The sequence below is a fragment of the Lutra lutra genome, chromosome 13 (assembly GCF_902655055.1).
Source record: "Lutra lutra chromosome 13, mLutLut1.2, whole genome shotgun sequence".
Taxonomy (NCBI): domain Eukaryota; kingdom Metazoa; phylum Chordata; class Mammalia; order Carnivora; family Mustelidae; genus Lutra; species Lutra lutra.
This window is the reverse complement of record NC_062290.1, coordinates 74,777,715-74,799,221: the sequence shown is the minus strand read 5'-3', so window position 1 is coordinate 74,799,221 and position 21,507 is coordinate 74,777,715. Positions and strand designations below refer to the sequence as shown.

At 35.4% G+C, this 21,507-nt stretch overlaps 1 protein-coding gene across 5 annotated transcripts in view; it reads right to left on the bottom strand.

The window, feature by feature from the left end:
- KIAA1958 (KIAA1958 ortholog) overlaps window positions 1-21,507 on the bottom strand; it is a 169,090-nt gene that overhangs the window by 21,333 nt on the left and 126,250 nt on the right. For 3 of the 5 annotated variants that reach the window (XM_047699532.1, XM_047699533.1, XM_047699535.1), the window contains one exon: window positions 15,719-20,048. The exons of 1 other annotated variant lie outside the window; for it this stretch is intronic. In XM_047699532.1, the coding sequence (XP_047555488.1) occupies window positions 19,003-20,048 (1,046 nt within the window). In that variant the 3' untranslated portion in view covers window positions 15,719-19,002. Of the gene's footprint in view, window positions 1-15,718; window positions 20,049-21,507 lie in introns of those variants that run through there. One more of the 5 variants, XM_047699537.1, reaches the window with a different exon arrangement.

The following is a 21,507-nucleotide window of genomic DNA, read 5'->3' as shown; positions in this document are numbered from 1 at the left end:
AAGACCAAATGAATGAAAAATAAGAGAAAAATCAGACAATATGATAATCCAGATTATTGAACTTGTCAGACATGGATGTGGACTTTAAAATAATTTTAATATGTTCAAGGAAATAAGGAGAAGATAGAAAATTTTACCAGAGCATCAGAATCTATTAACAAAATGGAAATTATAGATTTTTCTCCCTTATTTCTCTTTTTCCTCTTCCCTTTCCTCTCCTTTTCCCATTTTCTTCCTGAACTTTTCAATTTCAAAGCTGCTGGTGGGGCAGAGCAAAGTAGGTATCTATTTTCCTGGAATATGTGTGTGTTGAAGGGGCCGTGACAGCTTCGAGTGAGGCATGAAGCCTGCCCAGCAGGGAGTATAGGAAATTGACTGGGGCAAGAAATTTGTTTCAGTGGGAGGCAACAGAGCCTGAACTCAGAGAGAGAAACAAGCAAACATCCCATGCAGAGGTAGCCAGGCATGTGGTATGATTGCCTAAACAGGGTAAGGAGGACACCCACACAACAGTGGGGGATATGGGAAGAAGCCTTATGTGAAAAGTCAGAATCACTGAAGTGAATAGGGCTTCCCTGTATGGGAGTGGCCTGATGACCGTGTGGAATTCAAACTAAACAAAGCATCCTTCAAAAATAAAGGTGAGGGGCGCCTGGATGGCTCAGTGGGTTAAAGCCTCTGCCTTTAGCTCAGGTCATGATCCCAGGGTCCTGGGATTGAGCCCCATATCAGGCTCTCTGCTCAGCAGGGAGCCTGCTTCCTCCTCTCTGTCTGCCTGCCTCTCTGCCTACTTATGATCTCTGTCAAATAAATAAATAAAATCTTTAAAAAAAATAAAGGTGAAATAGAGGGGAAGTCATATAAAATAATGAATATATTTGTTATTAGCAGCCAAGTATTAAGTGATAATAAAGGGAGTTTTTCAGGCAAAGGAAATAATCCAGGATGGAAACACATTGATACAGCAAAAAATAAAGAATACTGGAAAGATTGAATATGTAGGTGAATTTAAATGAACACAGCTGTTTAAAACAATACTAATGGTGTCTTATGGGGCTTTAAACGCATGTAGAATTAATATTCATTACTATAGCACAAAAGAGTGTAACTGGAGCTAGTTTTGAAAGGTCTTTGCATTATCTAGAAAATGATGAAAACACTAATTTAAAGTAGACTTTAACAGCGCAAGGATGCATATTTTAATCTCTATGGTAACGACTACAAGAATATTGAAAGAATATATAAGTTCATAGAGGAGGAAAATGGAATAAAAAAGACTAATCAAAAACAAGGCACAAAGAATAGATAGGACAAAGCAAAAAATGTAGGATTATAGACTTAAACCTAAACGTATCAATTATTCCAGGGTCAATAATCCAATTAGAAGATAAGGGATGTCAGGGTGCCTTGATGGCCCAGTTGGTTGAGCGTCCGACTCTTGGATTCAGCTCAGGTCATGATCTCAGGATCATGAGACCCACTTTGGGCTCCACGCTCTCTCTCTGCCCCTCCCCCATTCGTGCTTTCTCTCAAATAAATAAATCTTTAAAAAAAGATAAGTGATATCAGTCTCAATAAGAAAAAAAAAAAAACTCAGCTATGTATGTCCTCCTTACACATAGGAATAAATAGGGTAGAAAAGCTGAGAGTAAAAGGAAGAAAAGAAGGTACACTATGTAAACAGTAAAGAAAAGAATGCTAGTATAGCTATATATCAGACAAAACGAACTTTAAGGCAAGATGTATTACTATAAAGAGAAATGTTTTAAAATTCAACAGAAAGATATAATAATCAAATTTCTATCTAATCACATAGCCTCAAAATATAAAGAGCAAATGTGAGAATTTTTAAAAAGAAATAAGCAAATCTACAACTAAGATCTTAATATGTCCTTTTCTATAACTGACATAACAAGTACACACTGAAAATTGTATAGATAAAGAAGATTGAAACGATGCAAATATCAAACTATATTTAATTGATACACAAAAAACAACATATCGAACAACTGCAGAAGACACATTCTTTTCAAAGATACATGGCCCTTTTACCAAAATAGAAATGCTAGACATAAAGCAAACTTCAACATTCCAAAGGATTAAATCATTCAGAATATCAGCAGAATTAAAATACAAATCAATTACAAGAGCATAACTTTAAAGCACTAAGCAATAATATGCTTCTAACAAACCCCCGATGAAGGGGAAAAAACCAATGGCAATTAGAAAATATTTCAGGGCCACCTGGGTGGCTCAGTGGTTTAAGTGCCTGCCTTTGGCTCAGATCATGATCCCAGAGATCAAGACCCTTATCAGGCTCACTGCTCAGCAGGGAGTCTGTTTCTCCCTTTCCCTTTACCGCTCCTCCCTTCCTCCCTGCTCGTGCCCTCTCTCTCCCTCTCAAATAAAGACAAAAATCTTAAAAAAAAAAAAAAGAAAAGAAAATATTTCAAACCAAATGATAATATATATGTCAAAGTTGTGGGAGGCACTTATTGTAATATCTATAGAGAAAATTATAGCATTGGACGCAGAGATCAGGAAAGAAAGGTTGAATATCAACTGAACCAGGAAATGATAAAAAGAACAACATATGTACTCAGAAGAGTAGAAAGAAGGAAACATTACAGATAACAGAAATCAATGCAATAGGAAATTTATAATTAAAAAAGAAGTAATGCCAAAAGATGGATTTAAAAAGACTAACTGCTTCCCCCCACCTCTCTCTGCCTACTTGTTATCTCTGTCAAATAAATAAATAAAATTAAAAAAAAATAAAAGACTAACAAAATTAATGAACTGGTAAGAAAAATGAGAGAAGGCACAAATTGCAACACAAAGAATGAAACAGGAGTTATCACTACAAATCCTACAGAAAGTAAAAAGATATTATGAACAACTTGATGCCAATAAATTTGAAAATTTTGATAAAATGGGTAAATACATAGGAAAGCCACAACCAACTACAACTGAACAAGAAATATAAAATTTAAATAGTCCTACATCCATTAAAGAAACTGAATCTGTAATTTGAGATATCACACACACACACACACCACACACACACACACACAACCCCTCCAGGGTGAGATGTATCTCACCAGCAATTTTTTTTAACATGTAAGGAACAAATAATGCCAAACCTAAAAACTCTGCTTATGAATAGAAAAAGAGAGAATAGTACCCATTTTCTTTTTAAGGACAGAATAACTTTTCTATAAAAAAATAAGACAAGAGCAATACAATAAAAGAAAATTACAGGCCAACACACTCATAAACAGACACAAAAATCCTTAACATGATATGAGCAAATTGAATGCTTACCTCACACCACAAACAAAAAATTCCAAATGGATCATAATCTAAATGTGAATGGTAAAACAATAAAGCTTCTAGAGAAAAATACAGGAGACCATCTTTAGGACCTTAGGGTAGCAGCATATTTTTAATGGAACATCAATATTATTACCTCAAAAGTAAAAGATTGATAAAAGAATTTCTTTAAAATTAAAAAGACATTTATTAAAATGCACCATTTAGAGGGTGCAGAGGCAAGCCACATTGTGAGAGAAGATTTCTGAAGTACGTATATCTAACAAACCAATTAGTAGGCAGCAAGGCCAATTAAAAATGGGTAAACTTGGAGCACCTGGGTGGCTCAGTGGGTTAAGCCTCTGCCTTCAGCTCAAGTCATGATCCTGGGATCCTGGGATCGAGCCCGCATTGGGCTCTCTGCTTGGCAGGGAGCCTGCTTCCCCCTCTCTCTCTGCCTGCCTCTCTGCCTACTTATGATCTCTGTCTGTTAAATAAATAAATAAAATCTTTTAAAAAAAATGGGTAAACTTGAATGGGCACTGTATAAAATAAGAAATACCATTAATTTTTCAGGAAACATAAATTAAAATCCATCCACCAAAATGTCTAAAATAAAAACAAAATCTTCAAATATCAAGCAGTGATGAGGATGTGGAGCCATAGGAACACTCCTACTTGGCTGGTAGGAACGTCAATTTGCACACCCACTTTGGAAACTAATTGGTAGTATCTACTAAAGGTGAACATACAAATATTCTATGATCCAGCAATGCTACACTTGAGTATATAACTAACTGAAGCATCTACATGTTTACTAAAAGGCATGTAACATGAGAGTTCATGAAAGTAAACTCAATAATAGAAAGCCTTGAGCTGGAAATACTCATATGTTCAAAAACAACAGAATGCATATGAAATTGTAAAATTTTTTAAAAAGATTTTATTTATTTGTTTGACAGAGAGAGATCACAAGTAGGCAGAGAGAAAGAAAGAGAGGAGGAGGAAGCAGGCTCCCTGCTGAGCAGAGAGCCCAATGCAGAACTCGATCCCAGGAGCCTGAGATCATGACCTGAGCCGAAGGCAGAGGCTTAACCCATTGAGCCACCCAGGTGCCCGAAATTGTAAAATATTTATACAATATATTATTATACAATAATGACAAGGAATGGACTACTGGAATCAGCAAACAAAAAATGTGGATGAGGCCCACAAACACAATGTTAAACAAAAGAGACCAGACACAACATAGTGAGTTGAAAGGGCCCACTTACGCGTAATTCAGAAACAGATAAAATGACTCTTATGCTGAAATAACAAAGTGGTTGCCTGAGGGAGGTAACTAAAGGAGGGCACAGGAGGGGTTTCTGGGTTTCGGGTAATGTTCTATGTCTTCTTCTAGGTGGTGTTTTCAGCAAAACGCTTGCTTCAGAAAAATTAACCAAGCTGTACATTATTTGTGGCCTTTTGTGTCTGTAAAATTTAGTAAGAAAACTTTCAAAAAATTCTTTTTTTTAAATTTAAGATTATTTACTTATTTATTTAGAAAAAGAGCACAAACGAGGGGAGGAGAAGAGGCGGAGGGAGAGAGAATCTCAAGCAGACTCCATGCTGAGTACAGAACCCAACTCAGAGCTTGATCTAAGAACCTGAGATCATGACCTGAGCTGTAACCAAGAGTCCAGATGCTTAACTGACTGAGCCAGCCAGGCGCCCCTAAAAATTTTTTTAAATTAAAAATGTATATATATACAAAAATGTATATAATCAAAGAAGAGTTATATCATGTACCTGGATGGAAAGGCTCAATATTAAAAGGCTGTTTAATTTCTTCAAGTATTTTTAGTGTGGTGTAATTCTAATTAAAATCTCCCTTTTTGTAGTTTGTTACGTCAGGTTGTTACTGGTCAGGTTTATCTGGGAGAGTAAATGCATGAGAAAAGGAAGGCAATTTTGAAAATAATATTTGGGAGGCTTTGCCCTGAAAGATATAAACATGTAGTGTAATACTGTAATAATTTAAAGTTTAAGTTCTGGAAAAGAGAGAAATAGATCACTGCAACAGAAGAAAGTCCAGAAAAGGCCTGTGTAAATATGCAAATTGAGTATATAATAAAGGTTCCAATTCAAATTGCTGGGGAAAGGATGGACTCTTCAATAAATGCTTTGAGATAATAAGCTATTGAGTTAGGAAAACAAAAACAAAAGCAAATTTCAATTCCTACTTCATACTACATACAACACATTTCCAAACAGATCTTTTTCAAAAGGCTATTGCTATAAAGAAGATAATTCTCATGATTTGAGGAGTAAGAAAAGCCTTTCTCAGCATGATACAACCCAGAGCTATAAAAAAGATTAACAACTCAGATGACATAAAAATTCAAAAGTTCTGCATTGAATAAATTCTAAAAGACAATAAACAGACCTGGAGAAAATACTTGTAACACATAAAGTGACAAAGTACATATGAAAATCTCCTTTAAATCAATTGGAAAAAGATTACTCACTAGAATATGGGCCCAGGATATGACAGGTAATTATTCATAGAAGAAATACAAATAACAAAAGCATTAATAATAATAAGACATTATAATCAAAAGAAGATGTATTTCATTTATCAGACTGCCAAAAATATAAAAAGGTCCATATCTAAGCATTGGCTAGGATAGGAGGAACTTGCACTAGTTTAGAAAAATATCTGGAAGGATGGTTAGTATTTACCTCTGTGAGACTTACAAGCTTTACAATATGAATAATATATTCTTTTTCAAAGTTATAAAAATAAGTAGGATTTTGGAAATGTCTATGTAGGAAAAGTAAATGCTTTTTATTTGGCCCAGGAATTTCTCTTGTAGAAATTTATGCTAAACATTTAATCATAGATACATACAAAAATGTATGCTTAAGGATGTTTTTGAAGGCAAATTTAAAAAAGTGAAAATCCAATCCAACAAAAGCACTGTAAGACGGATTTTGGTACTACTATGCAATGGAAAACTATGTAACTATATAATAATCACACTTTCAAAGTCTAAAGATCTTTTACAAATGTACAAAATAGTAAATGCAGATTGACTACAATTTTTGAAGACATCTATACATAAGAATTATAAAATAAAACACCAAAGTATTACTTGAATTGTTTTTATGGGTAGTAAAATTCCTGTGATTTTTATTTCCTCCTTTATTATTAGTATGTGCCAAATTTTTCACAATGAATATTTATTTTTGCCTTAACAGTTTAAAAGCATTATAAATTTTAATCAAGAAAATGCTCTTTTAAGAAAACAATAGTTCGGTCTGAAAATGTTTGCCACCAATTCAATGTTTGCTTTTAACATAATCTTTTCAGATAATATATCCCAACATGAAGTATTTTGTACATATTAAGACATTTTAGTTGATATCTTCTCAGAAAAGATGATTATGAATAAATTAAATGAATAAAACTTTTATTTCATTTATTTTTAAAGATTTTATTTATTTATTTGACAGAGAGAGAGAGATAGCAAGGGAAGGAACACAAGCAGGAAGAGTGGGAGAGGGAGAAGCAGGCTTGCCGCTGAGCAAGGAGCTTGATACGAGGCTCGATCCCAGGACCTTGGGATCACGACCTGAGCTGAAGGCAGATGCTTAATGACTGAGCCACCCAGGCACCCCTAAAAAACTTTTTTTTTAAAAGAAAACATTTTCTGAGTTGTAGGCTAAATATTACTCAACTTGAATTCTAATATTCTTTCCCTATTGGGGAAATAAAATTTGACATATTTTATTAGTCATGTCTTAAATGTATAACTTGTAAGCAAATTTAAAGGTAGATTCCTTGTTACTTGAAGTACCAGGAAAACATAAAGTATAACTATTTATAAAGTAACTTTAAAATAATATCATACAAAAATACAGTTATTGCTTCCATTTGCAATATTCAGCTTTCTGTGAGTAAAGACTGGTGGATTATTCATAGATATGAAAGAAATACATTGGCATTTCTGCAAGACAAGTGACTGTGATAAAGAACATTATATTCTCTGGTGTTTTAATGTTTTCCTTTATTAAATAATTTTAGTGACACAACAAAAACTTCTGAAGTTAACAATTATAATCATTTTGAATAATCATTCTTATTCTGCCTAAAGAGTATCATCAAATATGCTAAATGCAACAAATTGCACATGGGGAATTATATCTGACCAAAAAGATTTGCCTAAAACTGAGGAAGTCTGGAAACTGACATCTACTTAACTTGGTATAATTTTGTACAATTGGCTGCAGAGGTCACAGACAGTGAGTTTGTAGCGGAGTCTCTTTCATTAATAGGATTGTTGGACCTGGGGCTCCAGGAAACATATGATTAATTCAGCTGTCCGAAAGGGTCTTTCCTACCATATGGGCTACGTGTGAGCATACTCATGTAGAAACGCTTCTCCTTCCATGAATTCCCCCTCCTTAATGGTTAGAAACAATACCTGGGGCAACCCTCTCCGGTCCCCTCTCTTCAAGAGCTTTGTACTATCGCTCAATAAACTTTGCTTTGCCATCTACCAAAAAAAAAAAAAAAAAAAAAAGGAAAGAAAGAAAAGAAAACAACACCTGATATGGAATAGTCTGCTTAATGTTCATTGACTATATCCTGGGGTCTAATGCACAGTGACCAGGACAATTTTTTTTTTTCCAAAATGTGGCTTGTTTTAAAATTGTTGCGTCTTCAAAAATCAGCCAGCTTTTGGAGGAAACCACTTATTAAATGAAGGAAGACTGGTCATATCCAAATAGATACAAAATACTGTGATTAAAGCATGCTCTCATTATGGAGACATCACTCTCATTATGGAGACATCACTGATGCTCACTAGCTGATTTTTTTTTTTTAAGATTTTTATTTATTTATTTGAGAGAGAGACAGTGAGAGAGAGCATGAGCTAGGAGAAGGTCAGAGGGAGAAGCAGACTCCCCATGGAGCTGGGAGCCTGATGTGGGACTCGATCCCGGGATTCCAGGATCATGACCTGAGCCGAAGGCAGTCGTCCAACCAACTGAGCCACCCAGGCGTCCCTCATTAGCTGATTTTTATTAGCCTTTTTTTCTTTTCTTCTAAGCATGCATGTGCATGCACGCGCGCACACACACACACACACACACACACACACACACACACACACAAGGGGAGGAGGGGCAGAGGAAGAGAAAGAATCCCAAGCAGGCTCTATGCCTCACGTGGAACCTGACACTGGGCTCCATCTCAAGACCCTGAGATCATGACCTGAGCCGAAATCAAGAGTCAGATGCTTAACCGACTAAGCCACCCAGGTGTCCCTATTGAATTTTTCCATTACATCCTTAAATTTTAGGCTGTAACAACAAATACTGAAAACAATAGAAAAATACATGATGTTAGAGACAAATATTATACACACAATGGAATAAGCCACTGGGACATAAAACTAGAATTTTATTTAGAGCACAAGTACACAGACAAATATGAAGCAAAAACAGTGAGCTGAAAAAGATGAAAGCATCTTAGTGTGAAAAGCAGTGAGCAGAAAAATAAAAATGAAGCCAATAGTATATTCTTATTAACAAAAAAGTTCTACCATATTAATATAAATATCAACTGGCAGAGGATTAATTAGCCAAGAGCATCACAGTCACACATCTTAACATATTAACAGAAATTTCCCTCCACTTCAATACACCTTTCTCTTCTTTCACAAATTTGAATTGCAGCAGTTTAAAAAGAGAATTTTAAAATAGGATTAGAGTGAACATCAGGCACACATGTGCTTTTTTCACATAAATCAGTTAAAAGCCAAGTGGCCAGAAAATATATCCAAAATGTTAGTCTACCAAATAGGGGGGGAAGTAAATGCATCTCCAAAGAATAGTATCATTTTTCATAAAAATTTTTGAAGTACTAATTGTGAGTAGTTATATTTCTGCTTTAACAAAATGCCTGGCATTAAATTATACTGAATAAATTGACAAATCTGCCTTTTAAATCCCAATTAACTTCTAAAAGGCAGAGTAAAGGAAACCTTAAAATTATTCTTATAATTTATAAAATGAAAGACCTTATTTAAGTTGAATATAGCATTCTTTTTACTAAACAATCAAAGTTCTTCACTTTAACAGATAAAAGGGTCATTTAAGTGATTCTGTTGAATCCAAAATGCTTCGTCATTCCCTTACCAGGTCTCAGGCCTATGGGGTTACAGTTACATTTCCAGATTACAATGAAAAAGGTACAAGCTATTGCTCACAATGGGGCTAATCTGGCTAATCTGGGGCTAATCTATGTCTAATTTTAACAGTGAAAAAAAGCTTAAAGTCATGATGGAAACATACTCCATAAATTAGAAGCCTAATAAATATATATGCATTATTTCATTAAAAAGTTGCCCTGGGCATAAGGGCCTCAGGACAGACATTTAAAATGTACAGAAAACCCAAAGTGGGTAAAAAAAAAATCCAAGAGCAGGATTCAAATAAACATGCCCAGCTATCTAACAGAAACCATTAATCATCAGGATACATCATGCCATAATCTTTGGTGTCCAAAATATAAAAAAGATTCTAAGTAGAAAGGCCTTGCCTGAAAGCCCCCAGTGCAGGAATCAAGAAATACTTTAGTGTTGCTCTGAAGGCCACTGGACAAGGGCGGAACTTCTTTAGAACATACATAATTGAATTTCCTGTTATTGCTTTATCACCTCTATTGAGGGGTAAATGTTTAAAGCATATTCTGGAGAAAAGGCTCACAATTAAAATCTGCCTTTCTTTTCCTTGAAGCGACGAAGTGGCAGGGGCCTTGATGAATTAGTTTTAATATTCTTAGAATTAAATCAGCAATTTCAGCAGCAATGTTTCCAAATACAGCACTGGCTGTCGCCATGTATCTGACAGTCACACAAAAAGCCTCTATATAATTCAGGAGATTATCCCTTTGTTAAAGGAATCTCATAATTAGAAACCCATGAACAGACAGAATGAAACCCTGCACTCAGCAAGGAATTTTGGTGTGTTGGTATTAAAATGCTCTTAAGGAAGGAGCCTTCTTTTCTTAACATTTCATGACAGTTTCCCTTCCATTTTAAGAGTATAAATGTATAACGCTATTTCCCCCATGTGGAATTTTAACAAAATATAAAATTTATTCACCAAAATAATCTTCTCTCTACTTTCAGAGTGTGTTTGTAATTGCTGAGGCAAGATGAAAATACTAGGAACCAAACTAAAGACAGTTGGGCATGAAAAAATTCTGATGGTCATAAGGCAAATAAATACATTAAATAAGCCCATGTGAATGCTGGATATAGAAGTTACTTGGGAATATAGAATGCTGAATATAGAAAATACTTGGGAACGCTGAGGTTTCTACAGTCCCTAATAAATACATTTAAAAAGCTAAATATTCTTATCAAATGCATTTCAAACAATAAGCCATAAGCAACAAAAATAATGTCGCTACCTCATAGTCTGGTATTAAATCATTTACCTGGATAGAAATAACCAGATAAAGGTAATTACGCTGCTACCTTGTCATTCTATTGGATTTCTCTGTAATGTGTTCAAGTAGCAGAAGAACATAAAAAGATCTGAAGTAGGGGGAGTACTGGAAAAGTTAAGAATCCTTGCTTTTCCTTTTTGCAAACATTTCCTTTCTAAGAGTTGGGGCAAGTGTGGAAAAAAATCTGACCTGGAACTACACCTGTGAAACAAACTTCCGAAGTCGGCATCACTTGACAACTACAATATTTCCTTCTGTAGAGAACACTAAGTGCTGGCTCAAAATATTAAACAACTAAGTACATATTTTTACAAGTCACACATACAAATGTTGACTGGCACAGCCTCTTAGCACAGTTTTTCTGTTTAACTACAATAAGTGATAGCAGCAATGGTTAACAATTCCACATAAACACCACAAACACAGATATGAAAAAGCACCTACAACAACATGCAAATCTCAACAGTGACATCACTGAATATTACACAATGCATAGAAATTGTAATGGTTTTTGGCAAGATGGGTTTTTTTTTTTTTGTAACAAATACTTTATAAAACAGAAGTTCTGTTATAAATGTTATTTAAAAAGTTGTAATATAATGAATTGTAGATATAAAAATTCAGTTAGATAAAGTTAATCTGAGTGGATTAATCCTAAAATGGACCTGCTACTTCATCCAGTATAAATAATCAATTATAAATTAATTTCTAGTGGTAGTATACTAAGGTATTTGATTTATAAAATGTAAGAATTACAGAAAGTAAATAGGCATAAAAATCACTTAAATACAGTATGCACAATTACTGTTAGGATTCCATATTGCTGATGTCTTCCTAATTCTACTTACCACAAATAAATAAATTGTGCCAAAGCATTTTTCAAAGCTCTTTGAAATGAATGGTAAAAATACTCTCTAATTCCAGTGTAATACAAAGAACATCAGAGGTCTAGCAAAATTCAACATTGCATTCAAAAGACAAATAATTCCACTGTACCTAAAGAAAAAAATCCTAGAATTTCAGTTTTTTTCTCCCGCTATAATCTGGTAAATATAATTTATAAAATAAAAATGTGTGAAAATTTTTTATTTTTATGCTTGAATTCCTCTTTAGAAGGCCAAGCAGGAGAATAGGAGAATTTACAAATACTTTGTATTTCAACATCTTCCTGCTATAGGTCTTCCATTAGTTCCCATTTTTCCTCCCTACAACTAAATTCACTTCAGAAACATACTAATTATGTTGACAGAGTTCGATCCTTTGGATTGAATATATGTCCCAAACCTTTGAGATGACATTTTAACCTTTCCATAGAGTAAAAAAGGGTATTATAGACTGCACTCAAAACTAGTGATATAAATACTATGTAGTTGGATATACAAATGATTACCACACTAAGCAAAAAGTTACTTTTCAGTTCATAATCTATAACTGGAAATCATACACTTGAAAACTGTAGTTTTCCCCTCTGTAAATGAAAACTATATATGAATGGGGTAAGTGGAAAGATGTTCGTTAAAAAAAGAAAATTTATGTTTAGAGATTATTCCATCAAATTTCAAAAAGAAAAAGTTGCTAAAATCAAGCTGTAACTGTATAAAATGAAAAGTGAGAATTCACATGCAAAAATAGACTACTTGGAAACTGGCAGCTTGACTGAGGGCTTAAAAAACTATTACAATTTTGAAAACAAGAAAAGATACCCTTTCCTACTCAGTGGAAATGTAGGGTTGTCTTACCACCCTCAACTCTTTTCTGTGAACTAGAAGTCAGGGTGTTTGGGTTCTAGTTCTAGTTCTGACTCTAACAAGGTGTGTACACCTGGGCACTCATTAATGTCTCTGGGGCTGTTTCTCTCTTCTATAAAAAAGAGGGGTGGGTTAGAGCAGATGTTTCCAATCTTTTTTCCAGCCTCCGCATGAAGGATGTGTCACAGAGGTAGTAGCTCATTCAGTCGGGTCAGTTTCAAAGTAGGAAGGTAGGGGCATAGGGAACATGAGAATTAATCAGCATTTGAGGATTCCCTTTGCAATCTCTTAACTCCTTGCTCTCCTTGCTCCCTACCCCTAAAAGGACATGGTGACTCCTGTTCTTCATAGCACTCAACAGCACTGGGATAGAGGATCTCTTGGGTCCTTTCCAGGTCATCCTTTATGATTATAATTCAGCAAAGATGATGGTGTACATTAATATTCTGACCTAATTAATATTCTGATCAAATTAGTACTGACTTAATTAATACTGAGTGGAATTCAACAAAGTCCTAGTTTACATAACAACTCAATTTAAATGTATTAAAATGCTGTCTTTAAAAAGTAATGCAATCTTTAATACCAAATCAGGTGTTTTCCTTCAGCTTGGGCAGGCCCAAATGATCAATTTACAGATAGGATGAAGCATGAGAAATTCTGATTATCTTTCTTTTCTCTAGTTAGAAGTGAAATCAGAGTTGTTGGCAGTTTGCCAATATCATCCCCTTTTCTGTTTTTGTATAATTAGAAATACACCAATCACTAAAGGATGATATATGCAGTATATTTGTGTCCCAGTTATATTCAATAGCAAGGATCTCTTAAAATCATCCCATCTTCATTACTTTGTTTTATGAAAAGCTATACATTCATTTCATCTCAGCTAGATCCAAGTGGGGAGGAGAAGCAATGCTGAATACTGTGCCTTAAGGGTAAAATAAAGCAGAACTGAGGATGCCTTCGGCAATGGTGTGTTACCTAATAAGCATCTCTCTCTCTGTACTTGTATATGGTAATATGCCAAGATCTGATATAAAGGAAATCCATTTGACCAAAAAAAAAAAAAAAAATCTATTAAACTAATTGATAGAAAACTTAATTCTTTAGTATTTATAACTTTTTTTTTTCCATAAAGGAACCACTTAAAAATTAGCTTACTGCAACAAATGATCATACACTCCCCTTGACTTCTCTAGGCTTGGAAATTTATTTATCACATAGTTGAGTTTTTATTTATAGATGTTAAATATTGCAGCTATATTTTGACCAGAGAAATATAGATCAAAATACTCCTTTCCTGTAGATAAAGAAATCCAGTCACAAGAAGCCTGATTAAAATCAGAAGTGTTCGTCTCTAATATATTGAACTGTGGAGATAGTCAAATAAAGAAAATCTGAACAGTTTCCGGTCTATCTCTAATTCTGAGAATCATAAGGATAGTATTTTTCCTCAAAAACTTCTTGTTAAGATCTTAATTCATTCATTCATTCATTTACTCATTCATTCATTCATCTACTTAGGAGGCTCTATGCCCAATGTGGGGCTTGAACTCATGACCCTGGGATCAAGTCACATGCTCTACCAACTGAGCCAGGCGGGTACCCCAGAAGCAATCTCAACAGATTAAAAAAAAAAAATTAACAACAAATTCCTATATTAAATATTGCTAATTTGCTGGCACCAAATCTGCAGGCAAGATCAAACTCCCTTTGATCTTCCTATTGACTGCAAACTGGCAATCAATATCGTCTAAGATAGCAGTATTGGCTCTTGGGCTTAAGAGAGATTCCCTCTGCCTAGAACTCCCCCTTTCCTTGTCTGATTTATAAAAACAAATGACAACCACTTTTAAAAGTATAATTACTTCTGCACACACTCATCTCCAAGACAAAGCTAAACGTCCTTTAAAAAGTGACACAAACTTTTGCTCTCTGCACATGGCCAGGGGAAAACAAAGTGCTGAATGTTCCATCTCAAAGTAACTAAAATAATGAGGCTTAAACAATGCTGTACTAACAAACATGCCAGGTGATGGCACTGCTCGCAGTCAATCTGGAGACAATGAATATTGATGATTTTATTACACCGGGGATTTCATTTATAATTTATCACTTCAGAGAGTCTACAAAAGCCAAGGAAATCACTTTGTGAACAAGCAGCTACAGCAGAAAAGGACAGACTTCATAGTATCTGGACTGGGTTTCAGATCCTGATGCTCTTATGTATTAGCTGTGATATGGGCAACCCATTAGACTCCTCTGGATTTCCTCATCTATAAAGGAGAAATAATCATACCCTCAGGGTAAGTGTGAGAGTTAGTGAAACAATTTACAGAAGCACTTAGTACTCTGGTGCATTGTAAGGACCCAGTAAGTGACAGTCGTTGAGGATAATCTACACCTTCTTATCCACGTGTGCACCTATGTGAACACAATGGACAGTGCAGGAATGGCTTTGCCTTCATGCTGATTTTAAAACAGGCTCTAAAAAAGATTCTCCTCAAAATACTCAAAGCAGTATTAGGTATTCCACAGCAAACCAACATTTTCAATGGCTGAATAATAAACAAACTGCAAGAGTACAAAGTTTGGGAAATTATGCAAAACAGTATTGGCAGACTTTTTGGTGAGCTCTCAAAAAAATGAAATGACACTTTTATTACAGTATCTTTTATAAATTCTTTGAGGGCAGGGACTATTTTACACATCTTTGTACCCTTCCCAGTGTCTAGACAATAGGTGTTCAAGTATTTGTTGATAGGACTATAAATTCTCATCTCAGTGAAGTCATTCGATTTCATGACATCTAAAAGCTAAGCCTTATGACCTGGACAAATTAATGTGACGGAAGTTTCAGTTAACAATGACCCAACTGAAAAACCAAAGAGATTTGATCTACCCTAGAAAAAATTCAGGCTATTCTTTGCACATCAGGAAGTAACTTAACATAGGGAAAAGTGAATTAACACAGGGAAAATTTAACGCAGGGAAAAATATCTAAAAAATAAGTATTTTAAGTAGAGGGTATATTATAAATCATAGTCAGACCACCCCTACAACCCATGATGAGAACTGGAACTTTAAGAATAAGCTCTGTTGGATAAATATCCTGAATAGCTCTAATTTCTTCAGACATTATGGTTTTTTGGAGAAAAATTGCTACCATTCATGGTTTTCAACAGCCAGTCACTCACATAGAACAAAGATTGAATTTTGCAGGTATATCCCCTAAATGCTGATAGATGGGTTTGACATTTTTGTTGTGGACAGTGCAAAACTTCCAGAGTCATATGAGGGGCACTGTCTCTTTTTTACATGACCTTACACTGACCTAAAAGTGTAAAATTTATAAATATGGTTTTATTGTTATTGTATGAACCACAAGATTGCCTGGGAAGGCAGCACATTCAGTTGTAGTAAATACCCGCTGGACTGCTGAATTTTCACTAAAGAACATGTACAATATTTGGCATGTACCACTGCCACAGTATGAACATTAACTTTTTTTAAGCTAAAATAACAAAAACGGCATTTGGCAGTAGCATGTTTTCAGTATTGTTTATATAAAAACACAAAATTTAGAGGTAGTTACTGATAATTTTTTGTTATTTCATTAACCCAAAGAGATACTACAGTTCAGCTAAACTTCTACCAAGTCATTCTTCAGAAAATTTTTCTAAATCTAGATCACAATGTTCCTATTTGGTTTGAGTTATCAAAGCAAAATATAATAAATAAAAAGTAACTCACATTCTCAATTTAACTGTGTTTTTCTGAATGAAAATGCGTAAGATGAAATAGGAGAGACTTTCATTTTAGTAGTACTTCAATAAACACTTGGAGGGATGCAAAGTCTCCCAGTTCAGCTTTCTCAGTACATACTGACTGCCCTTCTTCCTTACCAGAAACTTACTTTGCTATCAAAAGCATATTAAGAATTTTTAAAGTATGTCAATGCAAAAATAAAATACACAATCACACATTAATTGTTTCACAGAAAAAAAAAATTTAAACATGAGAGGTAACCCATTAAAAACAACCTTGTTTTTTAAAAACAGAATTCTTTTACAGTAAGCTGTCCTGTGCACTTACAAACCAGGCATAGATTAAGGAAAGTTTTGTAAAGAGAACTTGGGAGAAAGAGGCCTTGTGGTTCAAAATGAAGAGAAGGGGGGACATTAGGGAGCACAGTGTGCTATCATGAAAGATCACTCAAGCATTCCTTTTAATTAAATAGCCTTGAGAGATGGGAAGACACCGTGTCCCCATTTCTGGCTCAAATCGCTGGAAACTGACTAGGAGCTGGAAATAAGGAAGATAAACAGAAAAAAACTTCGCAGTCAGATGACGGTTTACCATTTCCTTAACTATAAGCTAACTGATTTCTCTTGATCTCAACATAAAATGGAGATAACTAACCCTTTCAAGGATTGAAAGGATTAAAGATAATATATATAGAAATAAATATATATGTATTGAAATGTCTAAAGAAATATTTACCAAAATATTAACAGTGGTTATTTTGGCCAGCAGATTCAGGAGAATATATTTTGTTTTCTTATGCTTATCTGAATTTTCTAATTTTCATACAGTTAGTAACTATTATCTAAATAATGCATGTAGTAAGTCACTTCGCACAGTGCTGGTAAACACACCAGCTCAAAAAATGGTGGGTATCATCATTGTTAGTGTAAAACAATAAAGCAAAAATATCTCCAACTCTCTCTTCTTGTTTTTGGATGCCTCCCTCTGGAGGAAAAGTTGCAAAGTAAAGTGGATTCCACCACACAAAGTCCACAGCAGAGTTTCTACTCTAGAGCCAAAGGAGAGGTCACAGCGTAAGAGGAATGGGTCTTTATGTGTCTATGACCTAGTGTTGGAAAATGCTGCCTAGCCATGGCAGCTAATGTGATAATTTACATATCAGCTAATGTGATAATTTAACAAAGCAAATCAAAACGAAATTTGTTCTAGTCCATGATAAATTAATACGTAAAATAACACCTACCCTTCTGCTAATGTGAATTATGAGTTTGCCTTGAAGAACAAATACTTCCCAATAGAATCCAGTAAAGCTATTAAGACTTGGGTTTTTTATGTGTTCATGATTATACAGGATAGGAACCTAGCTCAACTTTATTGTCGTCCTAGTGTCTAAACTTACATTGTTATTGAAGGATCTTAACTAAAAATATACCACAGGCTTCAAGACATGAAAAGAAAGACCTTGGAAAAACCACCACAAAGGGTTGTTTAACCAAAATTATTATTATAATAATTGCAGGGTATCACAGATAAATTTATATTTACTGTAGAAGAAACTCTACACATTTTCAAGAATGCTTTGAATTTATCTAAATCTGGTAACAAAATGTTGTTACCCAAAATGAGTGTCAATATTCTTTTGATCTCAACTACAGAGTCAAGTAATCTCCTAGGGAAAAGAGACTGAAGTTTAATGCTTATAAATAAATAATTCAGGGGATCTGAGCTTTGAAGAGTAGGGCTCTTTTGTTGTCTTGACTAGTGCTTCTGGATTTTTAATAAGACTCTCTCATTCTCTACCTTCTCTTTATGTTTGATATACAATCTAACGCTTGGGAACATTTTCAAAGCTTTGGTAGTTTTGTAAATCTGAAAATCACACCTCATTTTAACTGATTTCTTAGGGAACAAAAAACATTCTATCCAAGTTGAAACACAACAGTAAAAATGAGCTATTAACAGTCATTTTTGCCACAATATTGGACTTTGCATATTATTTAAAAATTATGTATCTTCCAAAAAGAATGGCAGCTTTATTGCCCCCAAAAGAAAAGATGTTAGCTAAACATCTAGATTTTCAGACATTACAAAAAATGAGGCACAGGAGCTAAAATTCTAATTCAGCTAAAAAAAGTATGTAGATAATTTGTTGAGCTTATATCAACACTTTCATATTCTTGATGTGACTGGATACAGTTATGTGTAAGCAGTAGAGTTAATATTGTCTCCTCCTGATAAGTATAAAATTTTAAAAATTAAAAAAATAAAGCCATTTATTAACTTTACTAAAATGAGAGGCGGGGTGGGAAGGAAAGCAGGAATTGAGGACACAAGTGTCTAGGATATCTTTCAGTTACTTTTCTGACAGTTCTTTAGAAACGGAATTCCTTCTCTACTTCGTGTTGCCTGAGAACCACTATGGTTTTGTCATCTGTAACAGCAATTACAATTAATCACCCACAAGTACATTTGTGTTAAGCCTATAAATACTATGTTAGCAATACTAAACTATCTCCATTGGCTTATTTGCAAAAAGAAAAATATATTATATATTTATATTTTTATAAAGTTAATACTGAGGGCGGAGGAAAGGGAATGAGAAGCAGTGTATAATCACAGTTTCTCTGGACACAGTAACCAAACTGGGGTCTTGCTCAAGCCACCTGGTCAAGCAGTGTCTGAGGAAGAGTCATAGGAAGCAGAGACGATGAAATTGCCACTGTTGGAGTGTCCAGCCACCGACTGGGCAGCCTGCTGGCTCAGATTGTTACAGATGAGCACCAGCTGGTTGCTCTGGGCCTCGGACAAGGTGCTACAGCTCTGATACACACTGAAGTTGGTTTTTCTGCCAGGGATGTTACCCTTCTCACACATGGTCTTCACCATCTTGGCCAGCTTGTTCTTCCCAAGGGCTTGGCAGTTGTACCAATGCAGAGCTGCCAAGTTCACGACTGGCTTGATGGACAGGTAGAAAGGAGCATCCTCGTAGCGCATGGCAGGAGGCCGGCGCTGGGCATACTCCTTATAGTCCTGTACGGGGCAGGTCTGTGGAGCGTGCTGGGTGGCATACACACGAGAGTCTGTCCCCCCTCTCTTGGTTTTGGCATTCAGGTCACCAGTGTCTTGACCCATCCACTCTAAATACTCCAGCCCTGTTTCTGTTACCCGGAGCCGGATATCACCCCACTTCAAGGTAGATCCATGGAAGCCTGTGCAGTGCCCAAAAGCTTTCGTGTTGTTGAGCCAGACAAGGTTGAGAAGACCCTCAGGATTATAGCGGCTTAGTAGTCCCCTTTTCCGCAGAATGAGCTCATCAGCAAAGGTGAGCTTCATGGACTTGTGTGGCTTATTTCCTTTTCCTTTGCAGCGGAGTTCAATCTGCTTCTGTTTCAGGGCCTCCTGGGAACGCTTGAATTCCTTATCCCTGGTGATACTGTAGCCATACCTATGTTCTTTTAGGTACCGTTCAAGTCCACACTGGTAATTGGCCAAGCTGTTGGGTTCATATTCGGACCCATCCTTCTGCCTGGCATCCACAAAGAAAGAGGCCAGGTAGGCATCCAACTCCTTGCAAGGGATGACATAAATCTCTCTTGTTTCAGAAGGATATTTGGAGATGAGGAACTCTCGGAAATTGCGGAGCGCGGTCTGCGTGCTCCGGATGGTTTTCTCATTCTGCTCCCTGCTGAGCTCAGCTGCTCTTTCATCCTGGTCTGCAACAAATTGGGGAGGGGAGGGATAGAGAGGGTGTTGATGAGTTCAGACAATGCACTTTCTACTCTGCAATAAAGTTTCCTCTTATAATGAAAAGGGAAAGAAGGAATCCATTTCATAGAGATCACTCAAAAATGTTATTTACAAACCTGCTGCATTATAATAGCCAACTTGAGTTTCACAAATGATGTACTAGACAAGAATATGGCCCATTACAATCAAAATGAACTTGTCGTGTCACTGACACACAAGTTTTGTGCATGAAGGTTTGTGGGAAGAGTGAGATCAGAGCCAGCCTTTGCTTTATAGGAGGAACGTGAGACAGAAATGTGCTATTCACCCTGCTGCAGTGTGCTTGGGCCCCAAGCTGACACACTCATTTCAGATCACTTCGTTTGTGAAATCAGAGCTTTTACTGGTTCCATTTTACTGAACTAAAATATTCAAATTTGTTATTTAGCACACCACTAGAGATCTCTATTTAAAAGTTAGTAAATAGGGGCACCTGGGTGGCTAAGTAGGTTAAAGCCTTTGCCTTCGGCTCAGGTCATGATCCCAGGGTCCTGGGATCGAGCCCCGCATCGGGCTCTCTGCTTAGCGGGCAGCCTGCTTCCCCCTCTCTCTCTGTCTGCCTCTCTGCCTACTTGTGATCTCTGTCTAATAAATAAAATCTTTTAAAAAAATAAAATAAAATAAAAATTAGTAAATATAAATTATAGTAGTTTATTCAACACTCTATGGCAAGTTAGGTAAATAGTTTATAAATACTCTGTATGAATTGCAGGCAGTTTGTAATAAGCAATAAAAATATTTGATATTTTGTAAAGCAATGAGGATAAAACTTCATAGTGTAAAGACAGGACAGTGAAACTTGAATCAGGCTACTATAATTCAGATGTAAGGAAAGGGGTATATCTCTTGGACAAATCATTTTATGTTGTTAATTTATTATTTACACTCTTCCATTAAGGACTAGGGTTGCCTCTTTCCATCATGGATTATGCACAGTTAAGTAATGTTGCTCTGGACTAGCAATTCTCACACTTCAGTGTACTTGTGAATTACTTAGGATGCTTATCAGTATGAGATTCCTCTGTGGCAGAAATCCACGCTCAGGAAGAGGTTTGAGAGAAACTTCTTTGAGAAACAAAGTTCTAGTGCTTATGCCTTTTATGAAGGAAACCCTATTTTTTTTAAAGTTCAATGAGATCATTTAAATGGTTTCCCTTTTAGTAATACATAATTTAAGTTTGGACTCTTTAACATTAACAATAAAGATGTTTTGTCGAAATTCACCACTGTTATGTCAGACATGGGTGTGACTCAGAGAAATTCTAAAAATGAAAGTACACCAATAGAAAACTGGGTTATCCGATTATTGAGAGGCAAGTATAAAGCTTAATTTAAAACAACATAAAAATGTAATTTCAGATTCTATAGTAAAGGTAAAATATTTTG